The sequence below is a fragment of the Pongo pygmaeus genome, chromosome 6, assembly GCF_028885625.2.
Source record: "Pongo pygmaeus isolate AG05252 chromosome 6, NHGRI_mPonPyg2-v2.0_pri, whole genome shotgun sequence".
NCBI classification, from domain to species: Eukaryota; Metazoa; Chordata; class Mammalia; order Primates; family Hominidae; genus Pongo; species Pongo pygmaeus.
In genome coordinates, this window is record NC_072379.2 from 84,022,099 (window position 1) to 84,049,700 (window position 27,602).

General features: G+C 37.7%; 2 protein-coding genes across 9 annotated transcripts; one reads left to right on the forward strand and one right to left on the reverse strand.

The window, feature by feature from the left end:
- Positions 1-1,921: 1,921 nt before the first annotated feature.
- On the reverse strand, positions 1,922-22,251 carry GNGT1 (G protein subunit gamma transducin 1). 6 transcript variants are annotated; one of them, XM_063667562.1, is made up of 5 exons: positions 21,956-22,219; positions 18,668-18,755; positions 15,717-15,809; positions 6,153-6,256; positions 1,922-2,212 (listed from the first exon to the last, which is right to left on the reverse strand). In XM_063667562.1, exons 4-5 carry the CDS (start codon positions 6,246-6,248, stop codon positions 2,084-2,086), a joined length of 225 nt encoding a protein of 74 aa, XP_063523632.1. In that variant the 5' UTR covers positions 6,249-6,256; positions 15,717-15,809; positions 18,668-18,755; positions 21,956-22,219; the 3' UTR covers positions 1,922-2,083. The 6 variants fall into 6 exon arrangements, with proteins under 6 accessions (XP_063523632.1, XP_063523631.1, XP_063523630.1 ...); XM_063667561.1 differs by having other exon boundaries at positions 6,153-6,259; XM_063667560.1 differs by lacking the exon at positions 15,717-15,809 and having other exon boundaries at positions 6,153-6,259; positions 21,956-22,251.
- TFPI2 (tissue factor pathway inhibitor 2) lies at positions 22,067-27,557 on the forward strand. 3 transcript variants are annotated; one of them, XM_054496914.2, is made up of 5 exons: positions 22,067-22,444; positions 22,717-22,899; positions 23,826-24,014; positions 25,503-25,673; positions 26,040-27,557. In XM_054496914.2, the coding sequence occupies exons 1-5, from the start codon at positions 22,357-22,359 to the stop codon at positions 26,114-26,116; spliced, it is 708 nt and encodes a 235-aa protein (XP_054352889.1). In that variant the 5' UTR covers positions 22,067-22,356; the 3' UTR covers positions 26,117-27,557. The 3 variants fall into 3 exon arrangements, with proteins under 3 accessions (XP_054352889.1, XP_054352890.1, XP_054352891.1); XM_054496915.2 differs by having other exon boundaries at positions 22,243-22,444; positions 25,579-25,673; XM_054496916.2 differs by lacking the exon at positions 23,826-24,014 and having other exon boundaries at positions 22,265-22,444.
- The last annotated feature ends 45 nt before the right edge of the window (positions 27,558-27,602 follow it).

Sequence of the window (27,602 nt, forward strand, 5' to 3'; positions counted from 1 at the left end):
TGAAATGGGGTGGAGTGGAGGGAGATTTCAGATGGAGGGATCAATCAGTATGACCAAATTCCAGATGGTGGGAAAATGTCCACGGGAAGTATAATAATAGAGGACATTTATTAGGCTTCTTTTTATATACCCATTTGTGATCTAAGGGATTACAACTATTCAGATAATCTATCCTAATCACTAGTTTTTCACTAGTTTTATACAAAACAAACAAACAAACAAAAAAAACATGTTCAAAGAGTTGAAGTCATTTGGTCATTTGTCCAAAGTTCTCAATGACAAGGTGGAAGAGTTGGGGTTTTAACTTCACATTGCTGGGCTTCAAAATCTGTCTCCAATGGTAAACTAAATGTCATAGCAAATACTTACTTTCTATTTATTTTAATCAGAGGAAAGGGGACGTACTGAACAATTCACTAAATAAATACTAACTTGCAGGTGGAAAACTTCTAGAGACAAACCACAATTAAATAAACAAATTGTAGTATGCCAGATGGTGACGGTGCTACAGAGGAAAATAGAGTGCAAGAGAGACAGGAAGTGCTTGGTGGAGGTTGGGAGGGCTGTATGGAGAGGGTTTTGTAAACTTAAATAGGAGGATAAAAAGCTTTTCTTGAGGAAAAATAGATACGACATTCAGTAACTAATCCCGGAATCCCTTAATACTCAGAGCATATTTCATGAAGACACATGGTGGAGTATGTTGCTGACCATTCAGTCAGAAGCCTAGAGTCTTGACCGAAGAAATTTCTCAGGTGACTTCTCTGAAACTTTATTTTCTCCATTTCAAAATGAAGGGTTTAGACGAGAGTCAACAGATATTAGTTGAGCATTTATGATGATCAGAGTGGGAGGGCATTGTGCTAGGAGCCAAACTTTGGTACAACTTTCAGACTCCCTTCCAGACCAAATAATAGATAATTTTAATGTTTTTTTTTTTTAAGGATGACAGTCAATTAGTATTTCTGAGTATTCTGATCACTGAAGTATACAACATAGCACTGTAAATGTGAGACAGCAACAAGAAAACACTGACCACAAAAGAGGTTTCTGATTTAGGTAATTACAATTTGTCATTTGTTACAGAAGCAGAGGCAAGTTTTCTCTTAGTCATTAACACAATGGTAGTGAAATGTGACTCATGTAAACTCAATAGGATGCCAAAAGGACCTGATGTAGGTAATGGAGATTTCTCTCTCATGTGTGCTCACCTTGTTAAAGAAAAGACTGTGGTGTTGAGAGTCTTATGAGGATAGGGTAAAATAGCATGTATCTTAAAGGATTTTGGAAATTTTGTCTAGATCCTTTCTCAGTAATAATACTAGTTAACACTTATTGTATCTTACCATGAGCCAGGTAATATGCTGAGTGTTATAGTTGCATTAGTGTATTACTTAACCCCCACACAAAACAGAAGATATAACCATTATTGTCTTCATCCTATGCTAGGAGAAACAAATTTAGAAAGAATTAAGTAGCTTATCCAAAGTGAGTTGAGCAGTAAAGTGGCAGAGCCAGAACTGTCTGGCTCCTAAGTGCATGCTTATAACCGTGATTCTGGTGCTGGTTAAATTCACTGTGCTCCGTGACCACAGACTGAACCCTCAACCCAGTTGGCATTCTGGGGAAAAGTCACAAGAAATGATGGCATTTCTGCGTATCAGAAAAATAAGCTTCCTAATTCCTTAAGCAAGAGAAAGTTTGGGAAAGAAAACAGAAATTTAACCATACAATTTCTGGGTAGAAAGTTGTAAGTGTTGAAAGGGAAGTGAAAAACCATAAAACAGTAAATATATGCTGACAACTCAGAATAATATAGAATCATTTATAAAACATAGTTCTTTTTAAGAACTTTAAGCAATATTTATTGGCAATTATGTGTTAAACCCTGTGCCAGCTATGTTAAGAAAAACATAGAATGATGGGTTACCACATCCCAATTTTTATTAAAAGTTTGTATCTATAAATTTAAAAATTCACATACATGCTTAGTAGTAATAGTATGTAAGAGAAAAATCCATATTGTTATTAACATTTGAGATATTTCCAAGAATTTGTTTAATTTTTTTTCTTTTTGTTTGTATTATGAAATCACACAGCCTCCTTTGAGCTCCTTGAAGGGATTTTTGTCCTCTGGGATGCCCTTTACCAGTGGATCCTCACCAGATCGTTCTTCAACGTAATCTCTTACTTCTTCACAACATTTGGAAACCTTAAGGGGAAGGAAAAAGGGATGACTCATTTGGTTTAAAACAGAATACTCCAGATGCCAAGAATTTATTTATTACAATAAATTTTCAGGTTGTATAATTTCAGTTTGATTCTCTCTGCTTTCCACCAATGCATATTTACTTTGTAGGAAAGAAGAAAGTTGCACCCTTCCCACTCCTTCTGGATATCTCTCCAGACAAAGGAAAAACAGCTGGCCACGCTCCAGCTAAAGATTCCCAGCAGACACTGCCTCCAACATCAAAGGAGACAAGACCCAGGGATCAGAACACAGCTGGCAACAGAAGTCAAGGGTGTCACCAGAGTTCATATGGATTATATCTTTTTCCTCATCCCAAAAATGTGACACATAAAGGTGGAAGAGAATGAATAATTATTAAATTCCTGGCTTATCACCATCCCTAAATTCTCAGAAGTATACACATGTAATTTTTCTTTACACTCATCTACAATGATTGAGAATGGTGGTTCACTAGGTGAGCTTTAAGGGGTCAAGGAACTTTGGCTGATTTGTTCAGTGTATCCCAGCCATCTAGAACAGAGGCTGTGTTCTTTAGTGCTCGGTGAATAATTTGCTGGACTGAATTATTCGTGTTGTTTTTGAGTTTGCTCTTCACTTATCTGCACCATTATTGATTAATGATTTAGTAAAAAATCAGGCCTTAATATTTTAATGGTTTCATCTATAGCCTGTTAAGTTACCACTTAACATTCCTTGTAGAGAGAGGTGATGTTCTATACATATATAAATATACATATATATACACACGCATGAAATCAAATTATTCAAACTCTTTTAGCTTCAACTTGTTTGTTTTCAATTAATGTATCTTTCATGACAGTAACACTGAGCTACTTTATTTTTGTCAGTCTATTAAGTGGCCATTCCATAAGTCATTTAACCAATTTACTGTTTTTTTTTTCAAATGAAATCTTTAGGCCACTTTTATGTAAATTCCAAGGAACATTTGATATGACTTAAGATTATTTTATAACTATGCAAACTCATTAATTACATATTAGAACAAATTATTTTCAACTGGGGCCAGGAAGCATTTGTCAGGTTAGTTTCTTCCTTCAAAGGATGATACTTGCAGATTCACATAACTTTTGAAATATGCATTAATTTAGATTAACTTTTTTCCCTCTTCCTCAGTGGTCCCACACTCTCCCCCTAAAAGTCACTACTTTTGGCTTCACCCAGATGACAGGAACAGAGGTGTGAATTGCTGTCCTTAATTCAGTAGTCCATAAAGGGTTGGTTTTGAAGGTGCCTGGCTGGGATCTGAGGATATGAGAATGAAAGGAGCAACAAATTGCCTAAAATTATATATGTGTATAGGTTTAAAAATTATTTCAGTGGGGCTTAATATAAATATATGTAGTTTAATATAGGATTGCAAGGCTCTTCTAATTTACTAGCTATTTAGTCTTAGTTAAGGTAATTCATCTAAGGTTCATTTACTTCATGTATAAAATATGAATAGCTGCATTGGTTGCCTTAAATGCCTAAGAGGTGCCTGGCACAAGAAGATGCACAAATGGTAACTATTTTTAGCTATTACTACAAAGATTGTCTTTAGTCATTGCCTGTTACATTGACTTATAGTCATTGCAAATCTATCAGCTTCAGAAACTGGATGCAAAGACTTGTCATACTCAAAAAAACATCACTATAATATGAATCAGTCTGGTTCATAGAATCGATAATAATTTTAAGATAATAATAATATAATGACATAAAGCACCTGCTGTTACCAGGCATTGTTCTCAGAGTTTTGTGTATATTATCTTGTTTATTCCTCCTAATTATCCTCTGAATTAGATGCTATTACTATCGCTGTTTTGAAGAAACAGAGGCACAGGTGAGTTAGATAACATAGATGAGGGTTACACAGGCAGAAATTTGTTGTGGAGCAAGAATCTGAGCTGGGAATATGGTTTCAGAGTATATCCAATTAACCATACTGTACCGATTATCCACTTAACAACTTACCCATACTGAGTATATCCACTTAATCATACTGTACTGATTATACATCAGAGCTAGGGGCTCAGGACCTGGAAGTTCCATTTTATATATAATAGAACATATATTATTATATATTATATACAGAAATAGTATTTCTATATATTACATACATATTTCTACATATTATATAAATTCATTTGTTGAACTCCTAACCCCCAAGGTGGGGTTTTTGGTAGGTAATTAGGTCATGAAGACAGAGCTCTCATAAATAGGATTATTGTCCTTATAAAAGAGACCCCAGAGAGCTTCCTCACCCCTATCACCAGGTGAGGACAAAATGAAAAGACATACATTCATGAAGGAGGGAGCAGGCCCTCGCCAGACACCGAATCTGCTGATGTCTTGATCTTGAATGCTCCAGCTTCCAGAGCTGAGAAATAAATTTCTGTTGGTTATAAGTCACCAGTCTATGGTATTCTGGTACAGCACCCTGAGGAGACTAAGAGAGTACAGGTATATGTATGTGTATCTATATGCATATGTGTTTGTGTGTGTATGTGTATGGAGTTTTTGCGGTCTGATATTAAATTGGTTTGACTTCCAAGAGCAGAGAGACATTGAATAATGGGGAAAAGGAACCCCAAAGCCTGATTAATGATGATGTATGTGATGTTTACCCAAAATAAAAAGTCCAAAGTGAACTTACCACAAGTGAATAATAAACACAAAGACAATCACCTTGCCTACAAAACAATAATCCCAAGTACATAAGTGATAAAACAACTTTTGGATATTTCAACTTAAGAAGAGAAAACTTTCCTTTATCCCAAAAGTTCATTTTATTTACCCCGAATTGTAAAAATAAGGACTTTAACTTGTCTGGTGTATGTTGTAAGCCTTAGTAATGATTTAATTTTATCTTTACAGCAAAACGTTTTGCCTGTATGGAAAGGGAAACAGGGGAGTTTGAGATTATTATAAACATAGATGAAGCCCAAAATCCCAGTTTTGACTGGGAGCAGGCATTTTGAACAAAGTATGAAGATAACACAAGATCTTTTTTTACTTTGTCCTGATAAAATGAGATGTTTTAAAAATGTAAGTTTGCTGTTACCACTTGTGGAGGTTTTGTTCTACTATTAATAACTTTCCTAAAATGAAGTGATCTAAAATACATATCTACATTCTCCAAGCTTTTATCACTGTTTGTTTGGTGGTTTATTCCTTTGCCATTTCTTCTCCTTCTAATGGCAGTGAACTGTTGGTAACCCTTTCCAAGATCTGTCAGATGTTTTCAGGAGGAACCAGTGAGTTCTTACGTTTGAACTCATCTTTATTTGCCAAAGAAGAGTAGAATGTACTCATTTATTACTGACCATGACAGTGCAAGAGGGGATGATATCATAGCTTAAAGTATTGAAGCAATATCAAAACATTGTATCAAAATATCAATATCAAAATATTGCATTATAAAGAGAAGTTTAGAAAAGTAAAAACAAAATGCCTATATTATTGCATGCATATATTTATTTTATTGCTTATCTAAAATATAGTTTTTGTCTCATATTCTCCTACTTTCTTTTTCTCTTTTTTATTTTCTTTCTTTCTCCTTTCTTTCTTTCCTTTTCAGCTTTCTTTCTCTCTCTCTCTCTTTCTTTCTTTCTTTTTTCTTCTCTTTAAAAATGTAAAAGCATTCTTATCTTAGTGGTCATACAAAAATAGGCTAAGGATTGGGCTTGGCCAAAGGAAAATGGTTTGCCAACCTCCTTGATTTAGAATCTAAATCAAGAGATAGTTGTGATTGATTATCAATTTTCTTAATCTTTGATAAATTTTTAGATGAACAATTTATTTGTAACTACATTAAGCCTTTCCAGCCAATGTTTTCTAACCTGGTACTCCCACAGTATCTCTAGCTTAAAATAAAATTCTAAAGAAAGCAGCAACTTACTAGCATTCTTTCCAGTGTCACTTCTTTCTTGAGCTGGTCAACTTCCATCTTCAATTTGTCCTTTTCTGTCAGGTCCTCAATATTGATTACTGGCATCTTTTTGCCTGCTGAAGATGTAGAAGGTTAGCAGCTGTGCATGAATTGCTGGAGTTATTTCAAGTCAGTCTTAGCCAACAATTCCCTCAGCTCTTAACTTACAAAGTAAACTGTTCTTTGTTTTATTTTAAATATCCCAGGATAACCAATTTCATATGAGCTCTCTCTCTCTTAACAATTCTAGCAATGCACACTAGCCTTGGGATTTTAAAGCTTCTTCCTAATCTTCACTAATATGATTAAGTCAAGCATTTGACCCTAAACACCTGTTCAGCAGGTTTGTTGGGAGGGGTGAGTTTAGTCAGTATATCATCTAAAATACTTAAAGCGGCTCCTTGCCCCTGGTCTTTTGTATAGTGTAAAATTTGGGGTTTCCAGTCCTTACTTTCAATTCCAAAACCCTCCACCATATGTTTTATGTCATTTAACTTAGTTTGAGGTCATTTGGAGGACGGTCCATTAATTCCCTAAATCTCTAGAGTATTTAACCTGGTATTAAAAGGGAACCATATAAAAAGTATCACTATAATTTCATTATAAATAATGGATTGTTTAAATGTGTACCCGTAGAATGGAAATATAGTAAACAGTCTTATTAATCAGAAATAAACTAGTGTATTACTTGTAAGTGTTTTTCCAACAACACCTGAAATTTGCCTGTAACTGTCACAATGAATCTGGTAACAATGATGAGCAAATTTAGCAGGCTAAAGGGGACATAGCAAGTCTGATCTACCAATAAACATCCTACTAGAACAGACTCTTTCTTCTGCCCTCTTAGCAATTCCTCTTCTCCCCAATTAGACCAGTGAGTAAGGGGGAAGAAGGCTCAACAGCTGGTGATAATCCTATGAAATTGCCTGGGAAAGATTTCAGTGTAGCCAAATGGCATTGTACCTATAGTGTCTCCTCCTTCTCCCTAGTCCAATTTTTGTAATGAGGTATTATTATAAAAGTAAGTGTATTTAGATCACATACTATTTCAGAGAACAACATAATAACATTGTACATCTACATGAAAATACTCTGCTAATAATATATCAGCAATTAACTTATTTCCTTGAATTTAAATGGTGTTTTCATTTCCAAAACCTTTGAAGAAAGATTCTTTCCCTTCCCAGTCTTAAAATACCTTGTTCTTCTCTGCATAAGTAGTAGTTCAAGAATTTTTTTTTTTTTTTTTTTTTTTGAGTTGGAGTTTTGCTCTGTCTCCAGGCTGGAGTGAAGTGGTGTGATCTCAACTCACTGCAACCTCCGCCTCCTGGGTTCTAGCGATTCTTCTGCCTCAGCCTCCCGAGTGGCTGGGACTACAGGTGTGTGCCACCACACCCAGCTAATTTTTCTATTTTTAGTAGAGATGGAGTTTCACCATGTTGGCCAGATGGTCTTGAGTTTAAGATAATTTTAAGGGACAAATGTCTACATAGGCCAACATAGAGGTAGAAAATAACACACTGTGGGTACTTGAGCCCAATGTGTTCTATGTTTTTATTTTTGCTTTTCTGTTCCTTAAGAAACACTGTGACTATACAAAGGTTATTTCTTCCTGTATAAGCCTGTTTTGTATTTGGGAACCCAAATTTTATTCTCATCTTCCTTCCCACTCTTTTAGACTAAATATAAAACTTCATTAAGTATTTTTGATGATCATTTTTACCTTTTGACATTGTTCTTTGCACAATTTTTCTTCATTTTGGAAAACTTTTAATTCCTTTAGGTAATGGCTCTTCACACTCCAGTGTGTGCAGGAATCACTTTAGGAAACTCGTTAAAGTTATGAGTCCAGCCTTAGAGATTCTAATTTAGTAGATCTTGGGTTGGGTTTAGAATTTCATTTTCTCTATTCCAGGAAGCCCTCTCATATACTTACCAGCAAAATAATCGTTTACTGGTACTTGCTAGCCATGTGACACTGACCAAATTACTTAACCTGCCTGTGCCTTAGTTTACAGGGAAATAGGGGCAATAATATTACCTACCTTGTAGATTTGTTGAGAGTATTAAATGGGGGTAACGTAGGTAAGGACTTTGTAATGGCGTGTAGTACACAGCAAGCACTTGCACGTGTTAGCTGGTGTTATTCACTCTGCTGTGCTTCCAGAATTTCAAACTGTACTTTCTTATATGGCCCTTGCCATATAATATATGTGATCTTATAGGTACTCTAAAGAAGATAGGTGATATTACTGATACACTTAAAGGAGATCATGCGTACATAATTTGGCTCCTTTAATATCATGCATTCCAGCTCTCCTTTTTTTCCAGGGTAAGATACCTAGTCCGCAGCAGCTGCAGGTGTTGACTGTCAAGGGCAAACCTTTTGCACAGGTTGGCTCTTGTCTGATGAGCAACACTCTTCCTGATGATGCCTGGGAGATTATGCTCCCATCTGACCCCTGAGGTTGACTTGGAGCAAAAGGCTGGCTAATGTGGGGTCCTATCAGCCTAGCCCCCTTGCTTCTGGGCTGAAAAACTTTGTTGTAACTGAGAAATTTCCAGAGCTTTCCATGGGTTTAGAATCATGCTAGACTTCTGAAACCACTTTTGACTAACTTCTCCTCTTGCCCTAGCCTTACTCCTTTAGCAGTTTCTCCTGAGAGCTTGCCCTGGAAAAATTTCTTACCCAATAATTCCTGTCTTAGGCTTTGCTTCTAGCAAACCCAACCCAAGACACAGTGGATTTTTAGAGCCTTTACAGGGGAGGTCATACCTTGCATAACTTTTATGTCCTCATTACTTTCTATTGTTCTGTATATTGTTTGGTATATAGAAGAGATCAGGAAGTATTGACAAAGTCACCTAACCTATGTCATATGCATTTACCTAAACATAGAAAAACATCCAATTTTTCTAACTTCATTTTATCAATAAATGATTTCTGAACTCTAAAATGCTGTGATTCACCATGCTCAATAATATTAAACACTTAAAACACTTTATTTAGAGCAAATATATTATTAGAAGATTCTAGAATTCTTACCAAATTTGATGGCACAGGTCTTATATGAGAAAAAAAGAGGACCAACATTTTCACTTATTTCAAGGACACAAAGAAGAACAGTGAATATTGTCTGTATGGAGATTCCAAATGTTTAGTGTTACATTGAAGTCAATGGTTCAAATAATTCAAATTTAGTATCATCTACTTTACTCCCTATTCCATTTTGCAGATGAGGCAAAGGCATTCCAGGGAGTTTGAATGCCCTAAATTAAACAATGAGAGGCAGTGGAGCTGAGGTTACAACACAGGTGTTTGTTTTTCATTCCAGCACGTCTGAACTGAGGTGTTTTTCATTCCAGCACGTCTCTCTCAAACTAGTGTAAAGGAGTGGATTTCTTTCTTCATACCCCAGAATTACATAGAAAGTCCGGAGTTGATGACAAATAGCACTAAAGCTGCCCTTCATAGTCTAAGCTTTCAGGTTGGTCCACTTCTCCACAAAAAAGTCCTAAGAGACTAGGTCAGATTATTGACCCTATTGCCAACCATCCCCACCCCAACTTTAGTCAAAATTTAAGGGGAAGACTGAAGATCTATAGACAAACAAGCTAAGACTGCTATTACAGCCAGCCTGGGGGAAAGCATACCCTAGTTAAGGAGATGTTTGTCCTGTCACTTCTTTCTCCATCCTGCACTACCATCAGAGTATCTAAGGTCCAATAAAAGGCAGGAAGAGGGTGGGAGAGGGGGAAGTATTTCTGAGTTGTATCCCATCCATAGATCCCTGGGTTCTCAATGGGGGAAATACTGCCCCCTAGGGGCCCTCATGAAAATATGTCAGCTTGTTTATAACAGTATTCCATAATTTTTGTGGGTATGGATAAGGAATGTCAGATATCTTGCACTTTCCGGGATCCTGCAGCATAAGATGAAATGTGACACATTCAGCATGACTGTCAGATATGCCAGGCTTCCACATATGCAAAAGCCATATTTATAGTTCTTTGAACCTTGAAACTCACTTCATTTTACATAGAAACAAAATATTTTTCTTGGTTATTATATACTCTTTTTACAATAATGCATATAAATAAAAGGAAGACCATGCACCAATAATTTTTGTTTCTCTTTCAGAAAATCATATCACTCTATGTAGGCATGGGCTTGATATATGTGTATCTATTCTCAGCTGCTATGTCCACGGTAATTCTATACATAAAAAAATCTATTTCATTATGTATAGTCATGGTGAATATTTTCATATTATATTTAGTCTACATAATTTGCTGATTTTTTGTATTTTATAAATATAATTTAGGTACTGTGATGGCTAATACTGAATGTCAACTTGATTGGATTGAAGGATGCAAAGTATTGATACTGGGTGTGTCTGTGAGGGTGTTGCCAAAGGAGATTAACATTTGAGTCAGTGGGCTGAAAAAGGCAGACCCACCTTTAATCTGGGTGGGCACAATCTAATCAGCTGCCAGTGCAGGCAGATTAAAAAGCGGGCAGAAGAAGGTGAAAAGGCTAGACTGGCTTAGCTTCCCAGCCTACATCTTTCTCCTGTGCTGGATGCTTCCTGCCCTTGAACACCTGACTTCAAGTTCTTTAGCTTTGGGATTCAGACTGGCTTCCTTGCTCCTCAGCTTGCAGAGAGCCTATTGTGGGACTTTGTGATTGTGTCAGTTAATACTCCTTAATAAACTCCGCTTTATATATATATCTCATATATATGTCATATATATGATATATATAAATTAAATAATTAGTTTAATTATTTAGTTAATTATTTAGTTTAATTATTAGTTCTGTCCCTCTAGAGGACCCTGACTAATACAGGTACCATACTGATGGGTTTGGTGAGTTTTTTTTGAGACAGGGTCTCACTGTGTCACCCAGGCTGGAGTGCAGTGGTGCAATCACTGCTCACTGCAGTCTTGACCTCCCAGGCCCTAGTGATCCTCCCACCTCGCCTCCTGAGTAGCTGGGACTACAGACATACGCCACCACGTCCAGCTAACTTAGTTTTTTTTTTTTATAGAGATGGGATCTCGCCACATTGCCCAGGCTGATCAGGCAAGAAGAGGGCGGGAGTGGGAGAAGTATTTCTGAGTTGTATCCCATCCATAGGTCCATAAACTTACTCCTGAGCTGAAGTGATCCTCCTGCCTTAGCCTCACTATATTGATGGTTTTAAACAGGCCATTACAAAATATTTCTTGTACAAATGAGACTCTGGATTAGATGAAATTCATGGTCATAGAGCCCCAGAAGTGGTAGAGGAAATGTACATTGTCTTGACTTTTCTTGGTCTTAAATACTAGAATGAGTTTTTATTAGCCAAATATGGCCCACAATGATGATATCAGTTTAAATGATTGTTAAAGAGTAGCTACTCATTAGGAAATGGCAATTCAACATAGCATGGTTGCTGATGCAATTTCTGTAAAAAACATAAATCATTTTTAATGCTTACATCTCAATACATTGAGCATTCTCAGAAAACATTGTTACATTGACAAAGTGTAAAAAAGAAAGGTAGATATGCTTAGCAATGCAAGCACATCATGGAGCTCATAAGTAGAGGGGTAGGAAGCTTCCTTAAATGTACCACGTTTTAGCGTTTGTTAAACACTTTGGGAAGATAGAACTCTATAGACTAGGTTAAGTATCTCATGATGTCTTTCAGAGCTTCCATTACATTTCTTGCTAATTTATTCTAGAATTAAAATGAGCTGAGGTAAAGTTAAAAGGCCACCTGTTTTTTTTGTTTGTTTGTTTTTACACATTATCCATAAATGTATTTTGAAGTAGAAATACCTGATAAATAAAATACTTAATTTATAAAGGGCTAGATAAGAGAGAAATTATTCAAATTATTTTAAAAACTTATTTGTTTTTATAAAGGATTAATTACAGATTCTTTGAAAAGGCAATGTTGCCAGCACACTTTAATTATTTGATTTATAAACATGTAGTTTGACATGAAACTATATTTATACATAGGTAATTCTGACAATTTTTCAGAAACAAATCCACTATATTATGCACAATAAGCTTGTAATCATATAGATGTAAACTTACTTATTCTATACTATTCTTTTTTATCCTGACATTTTACTTGGCATTATAAAAAGATAACAGCTAAGAATTTTTATTGAATACCTATTGTGTGCCAGATATGATTCTAGGTGCTAGAGGTAGAACAGAGGGAAATAAACAGATGAAAACCTTTCCCCTCAAGGAACTTACATTATAGTAAAGGAGACAGGCACTCACAAAGGTACAAAAGTAAAATATACCAAATTTTGATTGAGATAAGTGCTAAGGAGAAAAATAAAGCAGGAAAGGAATAAGAACAGTGTTAGCAATGTTTCAGTTACAGAGAGGATGGCCAAAGGAGCCCTTTCTGTTGACAATGCTACTTGAGTGAAGATCTGAGGGCTATGAGAGTTGGCTTCATAGGTATCAAAGAGAAAATCATTCCGAGGAACAGCAAGTACAAGCAACAGTAGACAAGTATGAATATAAGGAGCCCAGTGAATTCAAGGGAGAAGTAGTATATGAAACCAGTGACCATGTAGGTCTTACAGGCCACTGTGAAGACTCTTGCTTTACTCTGAGTGACTTAGGGAAGATTGGAGGATTCTGAGTAACAGAGTGACATTATCTATCATATAATTTAACAGGGTCACTCTGGCAGCTGTTTGGAGGCTAGCTCATAGGGGCAAAGGTGGAAGCAGAGAAGGGGCAATTGCAGTCAAGGTGAAATATGAGGGTGGCTCAAACCAGTGTGGTGCGAGTGGAGGTGGGGACAAGTGCTGAGATGCTAAATACATTTTAAAAGCAGAGACATCAGGATGTGCTGACGGATCAGATGTAGAATGAAAAAAAAAGAGGGAAAAGAAAAAAATCGAGATGACGCTATTTTTTTTTTTTTTTTGCCTGAGCAACCAAAAGAAGGGATTTGCTGTTTCCTGAGATCAGAGACTATAAAAAGGGAATACCGAGTCTCAGATACTTGTTAGCCATTCATTGAATAGGTGGTCTGCAGTTTAGGGGAGAGGCCAGAGTTGGGGGAGAACCATGAGAACAGCGGAGAACACCAAAGGTAAATAGGAAAGAGAAGAGAACAAAGGACTAAACTTTGTGGCACTTGAAAGTGAGGGAGATGAGTTGAAATTTACAAAGGACAGTCAGTTTGCTGTCTTGAGGACGAAATGAGATGATATTAGCCATTTTGGAACATTCATCATGTAATAGACACTCTGATAAATACTTAACATGCAATGCCTTTATCTCTATGAATCTACTCTTTTTTCCCTCTGTCTTTCTACCAGCGCCAATAATGTGATAGAAGCTCACATAGTATTCATTTATTCATCAAATATTTATTATGTAATTACCATAAGCTAGGCACTCATTTGATTGCTTGAGGTTAAAGCAGCAAATTCAGCTTTCTTATTTCTTGCTGTGTTTATAACTCCTCAGTATATATCATTTTTTTTAATTGAATTTTTATGGTCAAATAAAAGGTATTTTTATGGTCAAATAAAAGGTAGTTTTATTTATTTTTTTCCAACTGGTCAGGTTGATCATAAATTTTATCATAGTTCATTTTTTGAAAGCCAGTTTCTTTTGTATCAGTTGCTATTTTACTACATGGATACCATTCTTTCTCAACATGTTAGCTTATTTTCAAGGTGCACGTGACTTATAGACAATCAAAAATATTCTATGACAACTCACTTTCTTTCCCAGAACAACTCTGTTTCTCTGTTTCCACTGTGCCATTTGAGTTTTCAAGACATTTGTAAAGAAGAAGGATAGTGGTAATAGAAAGTCATTGGTTTATTTCACAGATGTTCATGAGAGCCTACTTTCCAGGTCTCATTCTTGGCTCTGTGATATAGTGGTAAATAACACAGGTAAGCTTTATGCTCTCACAGAGCTTATGTAACAGTGAGAGGATCAGACAAGTAAAACATGCATTTTTTTTACTTGTTTGATATACTAAAAGTACTCCAAGTTCTGTGTGGGGTTAAATGGGAAACAAAGGTGAAAACAAGGAGCTTAGGTAATGGTTCCTTAGAAATTGCAGACTTGAACTACATTGGCTGTTGTGGCTATAAAGAGATATGAGCAGATTAAAAATGTGATTTGGCTGTCATCCCAGCACTTTGGGAGGCTGAGGTGGGTAGATCACCTGAGGTCAGGAGTTTGAGACCAGACTGGCTAACATGGCGAAACCCTGTCTCTATTCAAAATACAAAAATTAGCTGGGCATGGTGGTAGGTGCCTGTAATCCCCACTGCTTGGGAGGTTGAGGCAGGAGAATCGCTTGAACCAAGGAGGCAGAGGTTGCAGTGAGCTGAGATTGCGCCATTGCACTCCAGCCTGGAAAACAAGAGTGAAATTCCGTATTTTTTTTTTTAAAGTGATTTGGAGGTAGAATTGAAAGGACTGTTGATGAATTGCATAATTAAGCAGTGGTAGCTCTCAAGAATGACTCCAGAGATTTTGCCTTGAGAATTTAAGTAGAAGGGTCATTTACAGAAAGGAGGAAGACTGGGGATATATAAAAAAGACTTCAGTTTAGGACATAAAATGTTTGAGTTTCTATTACACATTCAAGTGGAGATACTAAATAGATATGAATGTTTGAAATTTTGAGAAAAGATCTAGACCACACACAAATACATGCATATGTATGTGTATGTGTATATGTGCATGCAAGGTTTATATGTATATGTATTTGAAATGACATAAGAAAATAATATGGTTAGAAAAGAATTCTCAGGGTTGAGCCTTGAGTCACCTAGCCAGGTGGTTAGCCAGAAAAGGACAGATTGATTGAGAAGGAGCAGTCAACAAAGTAGGAAACAAACAAAAGAATGTGGTGTTATGAAGACTGAGAGAAAACATTTAAAGAACGAGGAAGTATTTGTCAAATACTAAAAAGAATTTAGATAAGATGTTAATGGAAAATGTGATGTTGGGTGATTTTAAAGGACAGTTGCTTTGGGTGTCATATATTGAGAGGTCTAGTAGCATGTGTCAAGGTTGCTTTTGACAATAGCACTTCCTGTTCTTCCTCTTCCCAAAAGGAAGTTTAATTGGAGTGATCTGGGAAAAACAGGAGATGAGGAAGTGGAGGAAGATAGTAGAGGTAAAATTTTTGATAAATTTGGCTAGAAAAGGGAGCAGTGAAGTGGGAACACTAATAGGAGAAGGATATAGAGTCAAATATAAAATTTAATTTTGGGTTGAATAGTCAGAGATAAAGCATTCCAGATGGAAATTATTAAAATCTGGGTGTCTTTGCCAAAGAGTAAGAGGGAGCAGAGCTGATGCTGTTGAAGAGAGGAAGGAGTAAAGCCATTGAGAAAACAAGAGAAAAAAGGTTGAAGAGAAGTAGACAAGGGATTGGTCTCAGATAGGACCTGAACATTACTTCCATTGTAAGAGAAAGGAAGACTAAAGATAACTGAGACTCAGTTGGCCAACAAAAACAACTAACTCACCCTTCCCTGGCTGGTTCAGAATATGTAGTCGAGGTTAACGTATTCAACTCTCTTCTAATGTAAACTTTTCAGCTCCACTCAGATTTTCCTCAGCTAATAGTCAATAAGAGAAAACACATAGTGAGGGTCCTAGGAGATGTGTGTTCCTTTCAAACTTCAGCTATTGCCTCTTCCTGCCCCAACTAGCAGATTGTCCCTCGTGTGATTTAAGATACAAAAGCTTTTCAACGTAAGCCAGAAAAAATGAGCATTTGGAGAGCATATGGCACTGCAGTAATTAATGTATAACTAACACGAGATTTTGGCCATGTTATAAAAAGACAATATATTTGAAAGAAAATGTGTCTTTACATTTGAAAGGTCAAGGTCCATTACTTTCTGCTAAATATAACTGTGAAAATGAGGACTTTAGTGATTAAATTTCTCAATCCTCTAATCTGATTATCAATTTTGGCAGATGTTCTTCTTAGAGCATTATGGCAATGTATTTAAATTGTAGCTATCTGTTTGCCCTATGAATGAATTATGAACTTTGTGTTTGCATAGAAAAGAAAACTGATATAGCGCTGTCCAGGTACTGAACCAGGGTCACGAAAATATATATAATAAGCTTGACTTTGGCCTCTGTTAATGTGGAAAAAAAGACTGTGTATACAGTCAATGAGACCAGGGGATCAGGATTTAGACTGCCTGTGCTAACTGAATAGCTTTGGGAAAGTCATATTATCTATCAAAAGTTTCAGCTTTCTCATTGCAGAGTAGGGAGAGTAACGTATCTCCCTCAAGTCATTATTGTGCGGGATTTAATGAGCTAATAAATTCAAGGCACAATGCAAACTTTCACTGTTATGTCCACTAGTATTGTGATTGCCAAGGAGATTTCCACATGATATACAGGGATTAGGAGAACATTCCTCTTCCTTTCTCCATTCTTGATGTGCCAGAGGCTTAGTAACCCAGGCTAGAATTTTGGCTAGGTGGTGAGGCAGCACTGAATTGGGAGGTCTTGGATAAAAATCATCTAAAATTTGCCATAATCTTCTGGATGCCATACACAGTTAAAGATGTAGCAACCTGAGCGAGAGAAAAGATGGTCTGCATCGCAAGTAGACCTAATGACACTTGAGGGAATGTACATCCAAGAAGTAGAGAAAAGTCGTTTCTGAGATTCTGCTCCTCTGGCAGAAGGCAATACTTTGCTACAACCACAGCACCTAAAACAGCCAACCAAAACAAATAGATGAAGGAATGTGTCTCTGTATTGCATAGGCCTGGAAGATATAGTGTCAGGTATGTTTGCATAGAGTTGATTTTATTTGGAATTGAGCTTTGCTTACCTTTTATTTACTTCCTCCTCTATAATCCTGTACAACCTAGTACATATTTTTGATGTTGTACTGAGAACACTGTTAATGTAACTGGGTTATATAGCATTCATTCATCTACCCTATTATGTTATGAGATCCCTCATATTTGTATCCCAAATTGTCTAGCATAAAGTTTGTCACACTTCAAACATTTAATCAGCTCCCTTTAAAGTAGATTAATGAAGGAATGAACACAGTAAGAGACACGTTATATACCCTCATTTTCTCTTTCTTTCTAGGGAGAAGGGGATTCATAAAATTAGGCACAGAGGATACCCATCCTTTCATGTGGCTTCATCTTATTATATAGCACTTTCAAATGCACTCTGTGCCTGACACAGGGTGCATTAGAGTAAATGTTTCTCACATGGCCCAGCTGATTAGAAAAATACCTAGTTGGTGAAGGAGTTGCTTAAACTTTAGCAAAACCCTCATGACCATTTATTGCTCAGAAGAGATTAACTGCCTTTCTTAGCAGATGTGTAAACTCCTCATTAGTGCCAGCTGGACTCATTTCAAGTTTTATTTTGGCAGGGCTTAAACTAAGAGGCAGCAAAAACTGTCTTTGTTTATTAAGGAGTTATCAGTGTAACTCCTTAAATACCTATGTTACATAATATGTATCCCCAAATCACTGGGCTCAATTAATTCTCATCATTCACTCATAAGCCAGACATGCTACCTCTCTCTAAGGTGTCTGAGAGAGAGGAAGACCATCTGCCACAGTCCCTTTCTTAAATTCTTGGTTCACCTACCGGGATGGCAGGGCTCTCAGAGGATACAGTATCATACTCAAGGCATGCGAGGGGCTAAACAGGTCAAAATCAACTTCATTTGTTGTGGGGTCCAGGGGTGTGGTGGTGAGAAAGATCAGAGGCAGCAATCTGACACATGCAGAGGCGCTCCTGGACTCACTGCAGCTTTTGCATTTTTAAATTCCGGTATTTCATATTCTGCTTTAAGGTCTTGGTATGGTAGACAGAACTTAGGTCTAGGTGTGATAGAAAGAATATAGGACTAAAAATCCAGAACTGTGGATTCTAGTCTCAGGTCTGCCAACAACCGTGGCAGGTAAACACGACCAGATGCTTAACCTTTCTAGGTCTCAGTTCACACTTGTCCAAAGTGAACATACTTATAGTTCCATTCAGCATTCAAATTACAACTCCATGCCTTATTTTTACAGAACTCCAGACTCTTTTGAGCCTTTGTCTTTAACCACAGACAATTTAATTGTCAATTGGTGCAGCAATGACAAATCAATCTGGATGACTGTTTTTCCCAGTTATCTCTAGCCTTGCACTTCCTGTTGACTTTGGACAAAGGAATTACTTTCCTCAGCCTTGAGGCAGCATTTTGGCCTAGACACTGGATTAAGGAGATAGAAGTGCTATGACATCCCTTTGGAGGCTGATTGTGGTGGTCATGTTGCTCCTTCCAAAATATTCTAAATGTAAATTCGGTAACGTCAAAGTAGTCTCCAGGAAATTTAGATTACCCTTATGTTGGAAGATGTCTTTTTCATGGATATAAAAATATTCAATTATTTACGCAATTAAGAGGAATACTTTTTTTTGTAATAACCTGGGTTAGTAATCTCAAACTTCTGCCAATTCCACTTCTTTGATTCTCCTTTCTCCATCTGTGGTCATAGAGGTTTTAAGGATGCACCCTGTTTGGCACAGAAAAGGAGAAGGAAATCAGCATTTCTAGAGCATCTCTCGGGACTGATTCCAACCTGCATCTACAGACCACACCACAGAAGGGTGAGAGGCCTGTTTTTGCCCCCCTCCCATTTCCACTACATGCCTTATACAGCAGCCCTGAGTGGGCTGAGGATTCTGCTCTGAAATCCCCTTGAAGCTCATTTCCCTAGAAGAGACTACCAGGAAGTGTGAGAACTTCACAGGCAGAGAAGTGGTCTGTGAGCTTACTTAAGAGAAGAGCTGACAGGAGCAAGGCCACGGGCTTTAATTCTATAAGGCCATTTCATGTTGCTCTGTTTCCTGATGGGAGTTTGATGCTCCATCTCAAAATTGTGTGCCAAGGCCCTCAATGGGAAGTAGGATATGGGATGATCTGGATGAAGTTTGTGCCATTGTGTGAGAGGCTAAAACAATATCTTTGAATGCATAGGCATTTTCCATTTAATCCTCACAACACATCTGTGAGGTAGAGTTATTATGTCTATTAGAAAAGGAAACTGAGGCTCAGAGAGTTTTAAGTAACTTGTCCAATGTAGCAAGGAATAAAATCCAGGTATCCTCTGAATTCCAATTCTATCTTTCCATGGCACCATGCAATTTCCCAAAATGTCTGTCTTGATTCAAAAGGGCTAATCTTTTTTTTTCTTTTTAGTCAGATTCAGAGTCTCACTCTGTCATCCAGGCTGGAGTGCCATGGCACGACCATAGTTCACTGCAAATTCAAACTCTGGGCTTAACCAATCCTTCCATCTCAACCTCCCATATAGCTGGGACTACAGGTGTACACAACCATGCCCAGCTAAGTTAAAAAATTTTTTTTTGTAGAGATGGAATCACACTATGTTGCCCAGGTTTGTCTCTGACTCCTGGCCTCAAGCGATCCTCCTGTCTCAGCCTCCCAAAGTGTTGGGATTACTAGCAGGAGCCATTGTGTCCAGTGGTTCTTTTTTTTTTTTTTTTTTTTTTTTGTATGAGCAAAAGATAATCAAAAAGTGTACAGCACGTGAGAACAAAGAGAAATGACAGTAGTCAGTGCTCCATGAAAACTGAGTATCAGTCTTTCAATTTTATTTTGGTCTAGTTTAAAGATATATTTAATTTTATTCAGAAGATAGATATAGGTAAATTTGAAGTTGAGTCAACTTTTCTCCTGAATATGATTCTCGGTAAATGAGTGGTAAAATTCCCTCCCCTAATAATATTTTGAAGGAACTGGGAGGGTCTAATCTGACTTTACTCTGAATGTGTCATTCCGAAACTGGCTGTCTGTCTCAGTGGTTGGTGCCTTAGAGCCAGCTCACACAGATTGTGGCCATGGGGAGCTCTGACTCTTGGAGATCTTTTCCCACCTCGGCATTCAGTGATTCTGCAGTGGCAGCTTGAAATTGACCTTAGTGAGCGCATTTACACTGCAGAAATCAGTTAACTATACAAGCCATCTCCATCCCATTTTTTTTTCCCTACTGGAGAGGTGATAATTAAACATTTATCCTTATAGTTTCAACTATCATTCTTAATCATAGACATCTGCTAATCAAAGCTGACAGCATTTCCAGATCAGGCTGGTTTTCCTAGGACTGTGACCTTGTAACTTGACATCAGAATGACTGAAAACTGGCACAAGGATATAATGTGCAAAATACCCCAGATTATTAACCCACTTTGAGCAAATGTGTCCTATACTTTTCAGGGCTTCCTGAAAACTTGAAAGAGAACTTCTGTAAACTACCCCCAGTACCCTCAGAAGTCAAGAATAATTATTTACTTGAGAATGTTGAATACAACAAGAGAAAAGGGGAAGGGAAGGAAAGTATATTAAAATGTCTTCAAAAATATCTTTAATATTTAATGTAAAATTTCACTGTAGGTAATTGTTTGTATTAAAAAAAAAAGTAGATCACAAGCTAATATGTCAAAGGAACAGGGAACTTTAATGGATGTACTGACATTAGGAAATGTGTGGGAAGACACTGATCTGATCAAATCTTCAGAACTCCCCAAGACTATCTCTCTGGGCTGCTATGGTTCATCTCCAAAAACATAGTTACAGACAAAAACATAGCCTCATACATGCTTGGTTGGGATGTAAAACGGTACAATCATCTTGAAAAAATCCTTTGGCAGTGTCTAACATTTCTAAGTATTTTATCCAAAAGTAATAAAAATTGCAGGTCCACACAAAGCAGCTTTTTTCATGAGCCCCCAAACAAACTAGAAACAACACAAATTCCAGTAATAAGAAATTTGTGATATATTAGAATATTACTCAATGATTTAAAGGAACAGACTATTGATACACACAGCAACATATTTATACATTGTGGGATATTCATACGTTTTGGTAAATTCATACCTTGGACTACGCAGGAATTAAAAGAAACAGACTATTGATGCAATGACCTGGGTGTATCTCAAAAACAGGAAGTGTGAGAAAGAAATACTACACAGTGAATACTTTATAATTCCGTTTATATGAAATTCAAGAACAGGCAAGTCTAATCTATGGTAATAGAAATGAGAAGACTGTTTGCCCCTGGCCTAAGGATGGAAGGATTGATTTAGGAAAAAGTCTGCAGGAGCTTTCTGGAGTGATGGAAATGTTCTAATTCTTTTTTTTTTTCTTCTTCTTCTTTTTCTTCGTTTTGAGACGGAGTTCCACTCTGCCGCCCAGACTGGAGTGCAGTGGCGCCATCTGGGCTCACTGCAGCCTCCGCCTCCTGGGTTCAAACCATTCTCCTGCCTCAGCCTCCCGAGGGGCTGGGACTACAGGCGCCCGCCACCACGCCTGGCTAATGTTTTGTGTTTTTAATAGAGACGGGGTTTCGCCATGTTGGCCAGGCTGGTCTCGAACTCCTGATTTCAGGTGATCCACCCGCCTTGGCCTCCCAAAGCGCTGGGATTACAGGCACGAGCTACCGCGCCCAGCCGAAATGTTCTAATTCTTTATTGGTGGTTACACAGTTGACAAAATTTATCAAACTGTCCACCTACGATATATTATAAGCCTGTATTAAATGTAAATTAGAACTTGATTGAAATCTGTGTGTATAAATATAAATATACACTTATTTACATTTCTAATCTAATCTGAAGGTCCATTGCAACGAATCCCGCTCCGCTCTGACCCAAGAATTCCGCACTTTCTCTCCACCAGCCCTTCAGATACCTGAACTTTATGCCTTCAAGAAGTGGATTCCGGCTTCTTTACAGCACAATCACCAGCAGGTCATTTCCGTCTAGCTTGCCGATTTCCCATTACTGACACAACTGCTCCCTCAGGGCGACCCAGTCTGGACTACAGGAGAAAGTTTGGGAGGCACGTTCAACTTTTCAACTTGGCGGGGAATTCCTCTCCCTCTTACACAGTTTGCAGCGCGGGGGCGGCGGGGTGACAGTCCCCATGCATGAATCAGCCACCCCTCAGGCTCCGCCCCGGCGGGGGTCGGCCGGACGCTCGCCCCGCATAAAGCGGGCACCCGGGCCGCCTGGAGCAGAACGCCGCGCACCTCCTCCCGCCAGGCGCTTTCTCGGACACCTTGCCCAGCTGGCCGCTCTACCCCCTGCACCATGGACCCCGCTCGCCCCCTGGGGCTGTCGATTCTGCTGCTTCTCCTGACGGAGGCTGCACTGGGCAATGCTGCTCAGGAGCCAACAGGTATCTGGCTGCTCCAGGAGCCTCTCTCTCCAACCGGCGGAGAGGGCGCAAGCGGGCCATGGGGCCCCGTGTACCCGCCCTCCAAGCCTCGCTTTCTCCAGGTCCCTGCCGCGCGTTCCACGGGCAGTGGGGACTCGCTCCGAAGTTTGCACTTTCTCTGCAGAGGCCCCTCCGCTCGGAAGGGAACAGAACTCCCCGGGATGCTCCTTCCTCCTAGGAGCTACGCCTGACCACTTTCCCTGTGTTTTGCTCTCCTTCTGCCCCTTCTTCAGGAAATAACGCGGAGATCTGTCTCCTGCCCCTAGACTACGGACCCTGCCGGGCCCTACTTGCCCGTTACTACTACGACAGGTACACGCAGAGCTGCCGCCAGTTCCTGTACGGGGGCTGCGAGGGCAACGCCAACAATTTCTACACCTGGGAGGCCTGCGACGAGGCTTGCTGGCGGATAGAAAGTAAGTGCCCCGGGCGCACCCGGGACTCTCGCGCTCCTTGCGCCGGCGGCTGGTAGCAACTTCGCCAGTTTCCCAAGTCTCGCTTTCTACAGGAAGTTTTAGCCTGGGTTTTCTCAAGTGTGAAGCAAACCTCATGGTTTTCAGTTTCTCAAAAGTAATCACAAATTTACAACCACTAACACATTTCCTGTCTCCCAACTGACATTGATCATAATTCAGTGCCTGTGCGGACTCAGGGAAAGATTTGTTCCTTCACCATAGGATATAATAAATGCAAGAGAATAATGTGTTAGGTACAACCTAAGTGCTTCTCTGTATTTTTCATTAGTTCCAAACCTATGATTTTTATCTCTCCTGGCGTACATCATTTCCTCCTGTCGATTATCCATCAATCTGAAATACTTTTAGTGGATTTTATTATTAAAGTGTGACTTAGCTCATTATATAACTCTACTTTTGTCCCGATACCCAAACATGTGTTGGATTAGTTGCGGGATATGGCGGAGATTCATAATACTGTTATATCTTACTTTATTTTTAATTTTTAAATTACATCTGTTAAGGCCTGTAAGAGAACATGGGGCTTTGCCATTCAAGGAACTGAGCCAGGGGAAAATGCGTATTCATGTGAATAAGCTTTGATTCACTGCATATGTACAATCAGAGAACACCCAGAGAAAACAGTCTTTCTACTGAACTCGAAAGATACATCACAGCGAGTCAGCTCTGAATACACTGTTAGAAAAAAAAAAAAAAAAAAAAGTAAATATCTGGATTCATGGGAGTATTCTGGGGATTTACTATCCCAACACTAATACGACTTGTCTCCCCCCACAAAATGTTGCTGAAAATACAGTGATGGTTTACAAGTAATAATAAGAAGGCTACTTTTGACTAACATTGTTCTATTACCCTCCTTTTCCTAGAAGTTCCCAAAGTTTGCCGGCTGCAAGTGAGTGTGGATGACCAGTGTGAGGGGTCCACAGAAAAGTATTTCTTTAATCTAAGTTCCATGACATGTGAAAAATTCTTTTCCGGTGGGTGTCACCGGAACCGAATTGAGAACAGGTTTCCAGATGAAGCTACTTGTATGGGCTTCTGTGCACCAAAGAAAAGTAAATACAATTTTTATGGTATTTCTATTTCACTTTTTTTAAAAGACATTTGGGTGGAAAAAACTCAATTTGATGCGAAATTAACATGGTGTGCATTCTCATGATTTCACATTACTTGACAAGTTAATGACTTGTCAAGTTCTTAGGACTGGAAAGTGACAAAGCCATGATTCAAATTTTTGCTTTCTGCCTCTTCTGATTTGTTGTTTTTGAGACGGAGTCTCGCTCTGTCGCCCAGGCTGGAGTGCAGTGGCACAATCTCGGCTCTCTGCAACCTCTGCCTCCCGGGTTCAAGCGATTCTCCTGCCTCAGCCTCCTGAGTAGCTGGGACTACAGGCGCCCGCCACCATGCCTGGCTAATTTTTTTTTCTTTTTTCTTCTTTCTCTTTCTCTCTTTCTCTCTCTCTCTCTCTCTCTTTCTTTCTTTCTTTTTGAGATGGGGTTTCACTGTGTAAGCCAGGATGGTCTCGATCTCCTGACCTCATGATCTGCCCGCCTCGGCCTCCCAAAATGCTGGGATTACAGGTGTAAGCCACCACGCCCAGCCCTGAATTCTTTCTTTAGAACTATTTTTCAGCTACTCAATTTACACATAAAAGATTATTCATTAATGAATGTTATGACCTCAGATTTGTTCAGAATCAGTTATACATGTGAGATAGTGGAATATATACAGAATTAAGATGGTGAAACTTGAAAATTTCTTTCTAAAGTTTTCTGTTAGATTTCTGTATTCTTTAGTAATTGCAAATTGCAGCACAAACATCTCTACACGTTTCTGTCCTATCCATTTGTTACCTCTCCCACCACCATCCCTGAATCCTTGAAATGATGGTCTCTTGAGTAGTATTTAATGTTTGCAGAGGGAGACAATACAGGCATTTCCCCCAGACACAGAGATTTTTGAAAAGTTCAACAAACAAGGAAAACTTGCTTTGGCAGAGAATTTGATAAAGCTTTATAGCTATACTGTGTTGAATATGCAAAATCTTGAGTTAATGTGGTGATGGTTGCTGTGGATGTTCTCTTGTTTGTGTAGATATAAATGTTTGCTCCAGTGGTTACCTGGAAAATAGTATGCCTATATTATTGATTAATAATGGAATGAGAGCTGTTAAAAAACATTAAGGCAAAACTACCAACACGACAAAATTTACCAAATCATGCCACATATTGTCCTTGAAACTTACCCCATTTTTACTTAACCGTATCTGGTATTTGGGTTTAACTTCTTTTCACATTTAAAGGATACAAAGATGTAGCTTCAGAAGAAATTCTATCCAGTTTACAAAAATTTAGAATTACCAAAATATAGCATGTAAGCTTACCTGCAATTTGAAGCACATCTTTTTAAAGGTTTAGTATGATATTTTGGATTCAGACTGAGGCTTCTATGGGATTAGATTTTCTTCAGTTACTTCAGTAATCACTATAATTTAAAAATTCTGGTATTATAACATTTCTAATTTTCTTCTCTTTTTTATAAAGTTCCATCATTTTGCTACAGTCCAAAAGATGAGGGACTGTGCTTTGCCAATGTGACTCGCTATTATTTTAATCCAAGATACAGAACCTGTGATGCTTTCACCTATACTGGCTGTGGAGGGAATGACAATAACTTTGTTAGCAGGGAGGATTGCAAACGTGCATGTGCAAAAGGTAGTGAATGTTTTCTTATTCCATCTTTAGATAAACTTTATAAATAACTTATCAGAAAAGTTATATTTTTATTTATCCATTTTACTAATAGCAAATTGCCATTTCTAGACTACTTCTACATAAGTATCTCCGTCGTGTTAATCAGTTTTGTCAAAATGCTTTTACTGGCTAGCTGCAGTAGACAGTAGTTGTATCTTCATATCTTAAAGGTAAAATATTGTTAACTGAGTATGTAATGAGTTTTGACTTCATAGTCCTTAAAAATAAGATGAAGTGAGCTCAATAACTGTATCAGAAATAGTGAGTTATAGTGAGCCTACAGACTGGAGATGTATGATTTTTTCATTGTTCTTTTATTGATTTTAGCTTTGAGAAAGAAAAAGAAGATGCCAAAGCTTCGCTTTGCCAGTAGAATCCGGAAAATTCGGAAGAAGCAATTTTAAACATTCTTAATATGTCATCTTGTTTGCCTTTATGGCTTATTTGCCTTTATGGTTATATCTGAAGAATAATATGACAGCATGAGCATGAGGAAACAAATCATTAGTGATTTATTCACCAGTTTTTATTAATACAAGTCACTTTTTAAAAAATTTGTATGTTTTTTATACATAAGTAGCTGCTATTCAAATGTGAGTCTGCCATTTTTAATTTACGGTCCAACTGTTTGTGAGACTGAATTCTTGCAATGCATAAGATATAAAAGCAAATATGACTCACTCATTTCTTGGGGTTGTATTCCTGATTTCAGAAGAGGATCATAACTGAAACAACATAAGACAGTATAATCATATGCTTTTAACATATTAGAGAATAAAAAGGACTAGCAAATAAAACTCGTTTTGCATTTAAAAGTTGGATTATATTTTAGTCCCAAGAAGACAAAGTCACAGATTTAACAACACTTTAAAAATATTACTCCCATTTTATTGTGTTAGATTGCAGTACAATGAATGAATAAGGGGATTTATTTAAAATATCATAACTCTCTTGACTGATTTAAAAAGCTAATCAATTTATTAAAGCCAGAAATGTTCTCCTCTGGGAAAACAATTTCTATTTATGTACCAATCCCCACTCACATGTATATGTTTGTGTTTACATAGAGATAGATGGTTTTAAGGGTTTTCCTATTGTTAAATTATTTCCTAAGACATAGTGGGTTGGAAACCACTAAAGTTATAAAAAACCAAGGAAAGTAAAGTTTTTCAAATGTTTGTACTGTTTAAGGTGTTTATTTATATAAACCATGCATGAGAAATCATGCATAAATTTAATAATTTAAATTTCACCAGTAAATTATCATTGATTAAATATGGTCATTCCAATGAAATAGGTTTTTTCTTTCTCAGTAATAAAACAATTTTTCAAAATTCTTATGTTTTCATGGCAAGATTAACATATTTAAAAGTATGTCCCTTATTTGGCAAAATTACAAATGCATTTACCTTTTGCTTGAACAATCTTTCATTTAAAAATTTATCCCAGTTATTTTGACAAACAGGTATATGCCTGAGAACTTTGAATGATGCCGAAGGCTAGAAGCAAACCAGGTACTCATCAGTTGGGGACTGGTAGAAGATTTTATGGATGAGGAGTTAGCAAAATATCTATATATGCATATCTTCTGACTCCCAGGATACATAAGAAACACAGGGCTTAGAACAGTATGAATAAACACACGTATACACAAAAATCACAGAAGATACTAAAGATATTAAAAATGTTTACCTATAGAGGTTTGGAGGGAACAGAGGGGTGGACAGTTGTGGAGATAATATTTATGTAAATATACCTGTTATATAGTTTTTATCTTGGACCATGTAAATATTTGACATAATTAATAATCAAAATTAAATAAAAAAGAAAAAGCATTTCTTTAAACGTTCAAACCCAACTGAATACCAAATAGTGGCATAACTACACAAA

Bases quoted from the DNA above. Each gene is read 5' to 3' on its own strand.
- GNGT1 (XM_063667560.1), bottom strand. From the start codon at position 18,725: ATGGAGAAAGGAGAATCAAAGAAGTGGAATTGGCAGAAGTTTGAGATT. The intron at 6,260-18,667 runs GTTATTACAAAA...CTACATCTTCAG, and splicing joins GTTTGAGATTACTAACCCAG to CAGGCAAAAAGATGCCAGTA. The intron at 2,213-6,152 runs GTAAGTTGCTGC...CTTCCCCTTAAG, and splicing joins TGACACTGGAAAGAATGCTA to GTTTCCAAATGTTGTGAAGA.
- TFPI2 (XM_054496914.2), top strand. From the start codon at position 22,357: ATGGACCCCGCTCGCCCCCTGGGGCTGTCGATTCTGCTGCTTCTCCTG. The intron at 22,900-23,825 runs GTAAGTGCCCCG...TCCTTTTCCTAG, and splicing joins GGCTTGCTGGCGGATAGAAA to AAGTTCCCAAAGTTTGCCGG. The intron at 24,015-25,502 runs GTAAATACAATT...TTTTTTATAAAG, and splicing joins CTTCTGTGCACCAAAGAAAA to TTCCATCATTTTGCTACAGT.